Source organism: Calidris pugnax, unplaced genomic scaffold (assembly GCF_001431845.1).
Source record: "Calidris pugnax isolate Ruff unplaced genomic scaffold, ASM143184v1 scaffold124, whole genome shotgun sequence".
Lineage (NCBI taxonomy): Eukaryota > Metazoa > Chordata > Aves > Charadriiformes > Scolopacidae > Calidris > Calidris pugnax.
In genome coordinates this window covers 1,358,449-1,368,960 of record NW_015090914.1, presented here as the reverse complement: position 1 = coordinate 1,368,960, position 10,512 = coordinate 1,358,449, and the positions used below count along the sequence as shown (strand labels likewise).

The following is a 10,512-nucleotide window of genomic DNA, read 5'->3' as shown; positions in this document are numbered from 1 at the left end:
ACCACTAAGTAGTAAGGAAAAGGAAAGCAGCCTGACACACTGGGACTGAAGTGCTGCTAGAAAGCAAGAAAAGTTTAAAGAACTTACCAGAGTTCCCCCTCTGCTGTTCTTGCTGCTTTGTCAGGACTAGCCCTCATTTTGACCATCCTAGGTGTTAAGAAGTGTTTGGCTGGCTGAGAGGGCTCCGAGGTAAACTTTACCTTCCATCTCCCCATTTTCTTAATTACATCACTTGCATCTCCCACAGCTCATGATAAAGTACATGAGAGACATCTGGCATCAAGATTGAGCTGGTGGCCAGGTCTCAACTCAGATCTTCACGGTAAACAAACACGTATGTCAAAAACCCAGACAGATTATTCTACAGAACTGCACGGTGGCACGTGGGCAGTTCTTTTACTCTTGAACCATTCCAGACGCTCACAACTTTGTTTCTGATCTCCTCAATACAGCTGTTACTGCAATTCCACTATAGCACGTCAGGAAGCACGCTATTCCCTCTTCTCAGATTTAGGAAACTCCATCTTGACTTTCTGCTGTTAACAGGAATAGGCCCATAACCTACACACTCCCCCCTTGAGATAATCATAGCACGGATACCCTCTCACCCATGTGAGTTGACCACTTTTCCTAAAATGGTTGTGCAAAATTAGGTGAAAATCTCTTTAACCGGTATGAATTTTGGGCAGCTGAATTTCAGTGCAGGGACAAGCTTGAGTTTAGGGTAAGGCATTGTAGAATTATTACCAGAAGTTAATCACAGACACAGAACTGAGGGACTGTCTGCATATATTTGTCATATTGACTCAGAAGACTTTCTTCTTTGGTAAAGTGACACCACTCTGCCAACAGCTTAGGGACACTATCTGTGTAGGTGACTACCACTCCCCAATACTGCTGGGCAAACTTTACTTCGGAAGAGAAATAGCTGTCATATAGACCAAACCTAAACACTTCCAGATTGGAACACAAACATTCATAATTATGTCACAAGTTCAAAAAAAGACTGATATCCATTAAGCTAATTCAAAACTAGAAATGCACCATAAATATTATTTTCCACTGTTTTTCCAATAAAAATTTAAATATTTCTTTGAAGTCTACATTTTATACCTTTAAAGACACTTGATATTTTAGGTTCAGAGAATGAAGATGTTAACTTTTTTCTTTATCCATGATAAGCAAGTTGCAGGAAAGCAAAACAGAACGAAAGCACAGAAGAAAATTATTTTAGATAGTAAAGTATTTTACAAGGGAAGTGTTTGTGATGTTTTTTAAAATGAGTATTATCCTTGTAAATTCATATCCTGTTCAAGATGTGAGGAAATAAGTACTCTGCATTTAATATTCTTTGCCTCATTTTAATTCTCTATAAGCATCAGATAAAAGGTACCATCATTTATAGAAAGATGGTTTCCTCTAGACAGCAGCATCATGTCACCTTTCAAAATTGAAGTTAATCCTCAACTTTCACAGTTAAACAACTAATAAGAAAGAATATGCAAGAGGGAGATTACCTTTTACACCACCAAATGGACCATAAGTCATATTACAAGCAGTCCTCTGAAGATTGTGTTCATACATCAGTTTAATCTGATACTGGTTCCCATGTTCCACATTTCCCAGAGTTCCTATAACAAACAAAGGGTATGCATTAATATCTTTGACCCATGAGATATGAAAGGGTATGCATTAATATCTTTGACCCATGCAGTGTGGAAGAAGCAAAGGAGTTTAAACAAATTGAAAAACAGTAACTTACTGCTAGTGACTATGAGATATAAAGGCTCACACTGCTGCTTTCTTTGAAAAAAAGTCACCGAGCTACAAAATTTGTAAAGGCCATAACCAGAAATAATGTCTCATTATAGTAAATATTGAATAAAGACTTATAGAAGCAAAAGGCTGAGATTTTATTATGTAAATGTATTTTTCTTCATGTTAGGCAGACCTCTAAGATCAGAAAAAAGTCTGTTCAAAGGGGAATTCTTCCCATTCTCTAGTTATTCAGTGAACATATTATATCCAACAGCCACCCTCAGCTATAGCAGTCTTCATCTCAAATTAAGCTGTAGCTAGTCATTGGCTATAATTTGACCAGCACTGGGCCTTATTGAAACTCATCCTTGATAGACCTCTGGTCTATCTATCTTTCTGGTTCCTTCTGGCTGGTCTTGCAAGATGGAAATAAAACCACATCACTGTCATTCTAAGCCTCAAGGAGAGAACAGGGTATTAAAGATGTTACTTAAAAACCTGAAATAGATTCATCGCAAAAGGCTATGGGCAAGATTAAAAGCACATTCTCAACAAGAAATCTAAACAGACAGTCCAAGAAAGCCACACAAAAAGGACATACAGACCAGGAAACGTGCAAAAAAAAAAGAACATTCTTTCAAAGAATTCCCCAAAAGAATTCTCTCCAGTGTCCATTTTGCTAGTTTTTCTGATGCTTCGATATATGCTTGAGTAGCCTGCTACCAAGTACCTGAACCTTCACTATCATTATCCTAGATTTAGATCTTAAACAGAAAGTTTCTTCATCTTATTATATGAGCGCATATTATTTATTACAGAACACAAATCTCTGTCTGTCTTGTTTATTAACGTTTTTGCCAGCTCAAAACAAGACTTGAGGTCATGCTTCTTCCACAGCAATAAACACACTCATGAGAGCTGAACCACTAAGTAGTAAGGAAAAGGAAAGCAGCCTGACACACTGGGACTGAAGTGCTGCTAGAAAGCAAGAAAAGTTTAAAGAACTTACCAGAGTTCCCCCTCTGCTGTTCTTGCTGCTTTGTCAGGACTAGCCCTCATTTTGACCATCCTAGGTGTTAAGAAGTGTTTGGCTGGCTGAGAGGGCTCCGAGGTAAACTTTACCTTCCATCTCCCCATTTTCTTAATTACATCACTTGCATCTCCCACAGCTCATGATAAAGTACATGAGAGACATCTGGCATCAAGATTGAGCTGGTGGTCAGATCTCAACTCAGATCTTCACGGTAAACAAACACGTATGTCAAAAACCCAGACAGATTATTCTACAGAACTGCACGGTGGCACGTGGGCAGTTCTTTTACTCTTGAACCATTCCAGACGCTCACAACTTTGTTTCTGATCTCCTCAATACAGCTGTTACTGCAATTCCACTATAGCACGTCAGGAAGCACGCTATTCCCTCTTCTCAGATTTAGGAAACTCCATCTTGACTTTCTGCTGTTAACAGGAATAGGCCCATAACCTACACACTCCCCCCTTGAGATAATCATAGCATGGATACCCTCTCACCCATGTGAGTTGACCACTTTTCCTAAAATGGTTGTGCAAAATTAGGTGAAAATCTCTTCAACCGGTATGAATTTTGGGCAGCTGAATTTCAGTGCAGGGACAAGCTTGAGTTTAGGGTAAGGCATTGTAGAATTATTGCCAGAAGTTAATCACAGACACAGAACTGAGGGATTGTTTGCATATATTTGTCATATTGACTCAGAAGACTTTCTTCTTTGGTAAAGTGACACCACTCTGCCAACAGCTTAGGGACACTATCTGTGTAGGTGACTACCACTCCCCAATACTGCTGGGCAAACTTTACTTCGGAAGAGAAATAGCTGTCATATAGACCAAACCTAAACACTTCCAGATTGGAACACAAACATTCATAATTATGTCACAAGTTCAAAAAAAGACTGATATCCATTAAGCTAATTCAAAACTAGAAATGCACCATAAATATTATTTTCCACTGTTTTTCCAATAAAAATTTAAATATTTCTTTGAAGTCTACATTTTATACCTTTAAAGACACTTGATATTTTAGGTTCAGAGAATGAAGATGTTAACTTTTTTCTTTATCCATGATAAGCAAGTTGCAGGAAAGCAAAACAGAACGAAAGCACAGAAGAAAATTATTTTAGATAGTAAAGTATTTTACAAGGGAAGTGTTTGTGATGTTTTTTAAAATGAGTATTATCCTTGTAAATTCATATCCTGTTCAAGATGTGAGGAAATAAGTACTCTGCATTTAATATTCTTTGCCTCATTTTAATTCTCTATAAGCATCAGATAAAAGGTACCATCATTTATAGAAAGATGGTTTCCTCTAGACAGAAGCATCATGTCACCTTTCAAAATTGAAGTTAATCCTCAACTTTCACAGTTAAACAACTAATAAGAAAGAATATGCAAGAGGGAGATTACCTTTTACACCACCAAATGGACCATAAGTCATATTACAAGCAGTCCTCTGAAGATTGTGTTCATACATCAGTTTAATCTGATACTGGTTCCCATGTTCCACATTTCCCAGAGTTCCTATAACAAACAAAGGGTATGCATTAATATCTTTGACCCATGCAGTGTGGAAGAAGCAAAGGAGTTTAAACAAATTGAAAAACAGTAACTTACTGCTAGTGACTATGAGATATAAAGGCTCACACTGCTGCTTTCTTTGAAAAAAAGTCACCGAGCTACAAAATTTGTAAAGGCCATAACCAGAAATAATGTCTCATTATAGTAAATATTGAATAAAGACTTATAGAAGCAAAAGGCTGAGATTTTATTATGTAAATGTATTTTTCTTCATGTTAGGCAGACCTCTAAGATCAGAAAAAAGTCTGTTCAAAGGGGAATTCTTCCCATTCTCTAGTTATTCAGTGAACATATTATATCCAACAGCCACCCTCAGCTATAGCAGTCTTCATCTCAAATTAAGCTGTAGCTAGTCATTAGCTATAATTTGACAAAGGTATGCTTAGGGCACATTTATCACTTGCCTTTATTCTGTCTGAAACTCAATGCAGTGATCAAGAAAGCAAAGATAAGAAACAAATGTGTTAACAGAAACTATTTTATAATATACATCACATTCTCTGAAAAGGTCTGCATGAACTTCAACTTCCTGACTCCTTCAGGGAACTAGTAAAAACTCAAGAAGTCTTTCTAAAGACCATGCACCTCATGAAGAAAACAAAGTTCTTAATCCTGTAGAGTAACACTTAAGGACTAGTATTAGCAAGACAGAAAAAAAACAAACCAACAAACCTTTGAGAGCAGTCACATCAGCAGGGAAAGAGGCATTTTGAGTGAATGATATCTAAGTCAAATCCTACCACAGCTTTAAGTATAGAAAGATTATTCCAACACCATCTTAAACGACATGCTATGAAAGATCTGTAGCTTATGCTAACCTTTTAGGCAATTTCTCCAGCTAAAATCCAATATAGCTTTTAAGCAATTACCCCTAAAGCAAGCCCACATTAGGGAAAGGATTGAACAGATGTGAGGGGAAAAAGCCCAGGCTGGGTAAATAACTAGCTAAGTAGCAACATCACAGGTAAAACAAGTCAGGAGGTAGTCAGTCTGTGTATACTGACTGCAATACAATGTCCAGGCCATACTTTAGTCAGGCCTGAAGGATGTCAAGGAGAAGCAGCACAGCTATTTTACCATGAATAACAGATATAGCAACATGTATAAAGCAAGTAAAAATCCTACTTTATGAAAGTCTGATTTGCCACAGAAACAAAAAAAATAATGATTGTTATTTCTCAAAGGAGCTTGTCTGAAAGTACCCGTTCAGATAAGTGAAACACCATTAGAGCATGAATTAACCCTAATACAAATTATTATGAATAGTCTTTTAAAGGACTGTAAAACTTCACTTTTATTATTACTTAAATGCTTAAGCCATGTAAACCAAACAGAAAATTATAATTAGAAAAGGAATTCTAGGCTGTCACTGTTGTACACCATTACAGAGAAGAGAAAGTATGAAAACTGCTGTACATCTCAAAGTATCACAAAGACCAATTTCACAGGTGTCTCTAGGTGAGACAACTAGAAGGAAACAATCTGTAAAGCGAGCGTGTGTTTGTAACCTATCAGCCCACAAGGCTGTGAATAGGAAGAAAGCTGCACCTACTAGAAAACCTTGCTCTTTTAATGAATAGAGCCACAGCTGTCCCTGCACAGAGAAAATGAACAATGTATAGCTGTCTATTGGATTTGGAAGATGGGGGGGGACAGATCTCTTAAATCTGTGCTTTTCCTTAGACTTATATTAGAAAGAATTCAATGCATACAACAGGTATTCCATGACTTGCCTCTTTACATCAAGAGAGAATATAGCACTTAGAATTTCCAGACAAAGCAGTAGAAGAAAGAGGATTTAAGAAAAAACACAGCAGTTTCAACTTCTTGCCAGTACCAAGCCCCTCTCATCTCTGGGCTATATTACCAATGTTCTGGCTTTCTAAGAAATTACCTGGATTTTTGAGTGCAGAAATAATTGCCAGTGTTCCGTTTTTAAAGAGCTAAGTAAGTTATCACCAAACAACCATTTGTTCATTAGTGTGCTGAAGAGTAACACTCCCAAAATAGTGATGGGAAGTAGTTGTTCACAAGCACTACCAGCCACAGACCATGACACGCATCACAGCACCGCAAGCACCGAGCAGCTCAGCAAACCCCTGGTGGTTCTTCATACACGAGTGAGGGAGAGAACATGACTGCAGCTCTTCAGGGATGATGAGCAAACACAGTATACACCAGCTTCAGCATTTGGCCTAATCCAAAATTTAGAATACACTTAAAATCCCTGGAAAGCTTGCATCTGTAAACTAACCTGAAACAGCATACACGCAGAGTTTTCGGCAGTGCAACACAGCCAGATGAAGTCCTTCAGTGCCACTATAAAGATTAAAAAAAACAAAACACACTGTTTTCAGATAAATTCTAAGTAAAATGCATACAAGATAAAATTCAAGTAACATGTTGAAATTACTGTCAGGTGTGGGCAAAATTTGAAGGTTTTGGTGTTAGATAATAGCACAAAAACTCAGAAGTCCTGATCTTCCTAAGTTCATGCTGCAGTATAAGAAGTTAATTTCAAAATTAGAATGAATACTTCAAGGACTCATTTTTAAAATAAAGTTCTCCTAAGTAGATTCTCTTACTGCATACATTAAATGTATGTTCTTAGAGGACTCATTTTAATTTTGAGACTAACTTCTAATACTGCAGCATGAACTTTATTTTAAAAATGAGAGAAAAACCTGTACTAACTACAAGAAACATTTGTGCTCTGAGACTGAAGGCCACAAGCTGAAAGCCCTACATCAGCTGAAGACTGCTCTTTTATTCAAGTACTCATGGAATGATCCTGTGCAGGAATTCTAACTCCCCACCCCGTGAAATGATCTAAAACATTTTCTACAGTTACAACATAAGAATTTTATTTGTAGGAAACACTACTTAGGTTTAGGGGAAGAAGAATGTGAACACAGGATTCTAAGTTTATGACTTCTGCCTTATAGTTTAATTAAAGTTCCATGCAGCTGGATTTTTTTTTTTTAAAAAAAAGTAATATATGCAGTTGCATACATTGGAGTGACAATCCTTATATCCATTTGGTTTTTCTCTAATTTTTAAAATAAAGTTCTCCTAAGTAGATTCTCTTACAGCCAATTAAATATAAGGCCTTTTCCTTAGAGTCATAGTATCTGTCCTACCTGGATACTTATTTCCACTAAAGTCACTGGAATTAAAGATCTTCAGTTCTCTATCAAACCCAAACAACTCACTAATATTACACCTTAGATTATAGCAAGTTACTCGAGCTTTCTTAACATCTAAAAAAATAAAGCTTTCAATGTAAGGCTTTTCCTGTTCTACATGGAAAAATCGTAGAAGTATCTGGAAGATTATCCTCCACGTATACACTAAGCAAAAATTCTCTCATACCAAGATGATTCAAAAAGCAGGTCAAATGTATATTACAGTATTCATAGGCGCGCTTAATAATTGAAATTGAAAATTCATCCCGTGAAAGGAAAAAAAATCGCATTTAAGCCTTAAATAAACAGCAACATAGCCTGTTGTTGACTTACGAAACAAATTTTCCCACTTCCACCTGCAATATTGGTTCCTGTAACTGCACTTCCAAGAGCAAGTCTTCAGGTTGTATTCCCTCCCCAGGTTTCACAGGATGCGGATTAAAGATTCGAAGATATCCCATATAACTGCCCACAATAATTTTATCTAAAAAAAAAGAAAAATTTCTTCACTGAAACAGTTGTTTTTTCACTGAAACATTGGACCAGGCTGCCCAAGGAAGTGGTTGCGTCACCATCCCTGAACGTATTAAAAAGATGGGTAGACATGGCACTTAGGGACACAGTTTAGTGGTGATTTTGGCAGTGTTAGGTTAACAGTTGCACTTGATCTTAAAGGTCTTTTCCAACCTAAATGATTCTATGTTGTACACCAAACCAACAGTAGCTCAACTTTGCTCAAACTCCTGGAAAGGACAAAAGAAAATAAATTTTTTTTTAAAGATTAAGGCAATGATGAAATAGGACTCAAGCACCTTGACTGAACAAAACAGAGCTCCAAGATAAGCATAAAGATCCCACATATTTATTAGTTTCTAAAACATGCACACACAAAAGAACTCTCCCTACCAGCAAAGATCATGTATTGCTGTAAATATATCCTCAGACACATCAGTTCCACACTTCCACATTATTAATGACTACATAGAAAAGCAGGACTTACTCAGAAGCATTTATTTCAGTTGCCCCTCATTTTCCAAGGAGAAAAGGTTGTTTGTATTTCTAAATTCTTAGCTTACTAGCTGTCACCTTCTTTTTTCTCCTTAAGTTTTGTTTAACAACTTATGATGTGTGTTTGCTCCCATGATTAACTGAAAATGTTCTATTTTAAAGATATCTAAGACTGATGGAATAAGACATGAGAAACTACTACTGAACACAAGCAACAAAAAGTGTTTAGAAACCTACAAATACACAAAGACAAAAGGCACTGAACCTGTCTTCTTAAGGCTACAAGGACAAATTAATGAGAGCAGACCCCAAACCAGGGCACAGACTTTAAACTAACCAACTATGCTGGCTAACAAGCTTCACTATGCACTGGTCAAAACAAACCCGCAGCTGTGTAGCTTAGAAGTCATCAATCACATAATTCTGAATATACCTTGTCCACTACCACTGTTATCAACATCAGCAACACACAGACAGCCTTGGTCAAATTCTTCCTTTTCTCCAAGTGTGGTGGACCACCAGTCTCTAGCTTTAAACAACGACATTCTTCTTTACTGAAAAAGAAACAAACTACTGTTAATTTACTAATACGTATAAAAATGTTTACACAAACAACTTTACTTGTTCACAACAACTTTTATTGAGCACATTCCATCTCTTAGCTTCATGTTGCTCTAGTGTGAGCTGAATAAATGATTAATTTTAATTTCCTTGGGTTTCTGGTTATGTAGTTCAGAAAACAACCTTGGAAAACTCCTTACATTTGGTTTACAATCATAGAATGGTTTGGGGTGGAAGGAACCTTAAAGGTCATCCAGTGCCACCCCCTGCCCTGGGCAGGGACACCTCCCACCAGACCAGGTTGCTCCAAGCCCCATCCAGCCTGGCCTTGAACCCCTCCAGGGATGGGGCAGCCACAGCTTCTCTGGGCAGCCTGGGCCAGGCTCTCACCACACTCACAGCAAAGAAGTTCTTACTAATATCTCTTCTAAGTCTCCCCTCTTCCAATTTAAAACCATTACCCCTTGTCCTATGGCTCCACTCCCTGATCAAGAGTCCCTCCCCATCTCTCCTGTAGCCCCTTCAGGTACTGGAAGGCTGCTATAAGGTCTCCCCGGAGCCTTCTCTTCTCCAGGCTGAACAACCCCAGCTCTCTCAGCCTGTCCTCACGGCAGAGGTGCTCCAGCCCTCTGAGCATTAGTTGTGATAGACACTGCTAGTTATATGAAGAAAAAGCAAAAAAAAACCACCACCTTTTTTTAAAATTGCTAAAAGCTTTCTGTCACAAGCATTAAGACAGTAATAAAAGTTTTCAAAGTCACATAACTAAGTTTTTTTCTTTTACCAAGAAGTATCAGGGGAAAAAAATTTTAAAATCTTCTGATGCAAATCTTCTGCAAGAGAACTTACCTGTCTAGAAGTGAATGAAGACACAGACAATATCAAAACCTCCCCCGAGCAATCAATCGCCTTGAAGATGCCCCACTGACACAACTGAAGAACTCGGTCAGATAGGGCACAAATCAGCTTTTCTCTTCCCTACTTGCTGTTATTTTAAGAAGCAGGGGAGGAGGAGGAAGAGATTAATCCTTTCATAGGCGGCTTAACAACAACGTTATACCCCAGCCCAGACCCCTCAGTCCCGGTCCAACCTGAAGGCGGGGGAGCCGAGGGGCAGCGGCTCCTGTCAGGAAAAAACCCATGAGCTCACCCCTCGTTTTCCTTCGGAACAGAGGCACCCGACAAGCTCGCGCCTCCCCCACAGCTCCTGCTGTCGGCAGCTCATCTGCTGGCTGGCGCCAAAAGTTCAGAGGGGACTCCCCTCGCCAGGAGTGGGGGGCTGTGCCCACCCCCTGAGGCGATGGGGCAGGGGGAGCTGGCTGTGCCCACCCTCTGAGGCGATGGGGCAGGGGGAGCTGGCTGTGCCCTGTGCCCACCCCCTGAGGCGCTG

General features: G+C 38.7%; 1 protein-coding gene across 1 annotated transcript in view; it reads right to left on the bottom strand.

Moving 5' to 3' along the window:
* Window positions 1–604: 604 nt before the first annotated feature.
* The window catches only part of LOC106892326 (protein PTHB1-like), a 10,291-nt gene continuing 383 nt past the window's right edge, over window positions 605–10,512 (bottom strand). The window contains exons 2-7 of the mRNA XM_014949435.1: window positions 8,995–9,115; window positions 7,887–8,037; window positions 6,623–6,687; window positions 4,198–4,311; window positions 1,518–1,631; window positions 605–630 (exon numbers count right to left, since the gene is read on the bottom strand). Coding sequence (XP_014804921.1) covers window positions 605–630; window positions 1,518–1,631; window positions 4,198–4,311; window positions 6,623–6,687; window positions 7,887–8,037; window positions 8,995–9,106 — 582 coding nt within the window. The 5' untranslated portion in view covers window positions 9,107–9,115. The remainder of the gene's footprint in view (window positions 631–1,517; window positions 1,632–4,197; window positions 4,312–6,622; window positions 6,688–7,886; window positions 8,038–8,994; window positions 9,116–10,512) is intronic.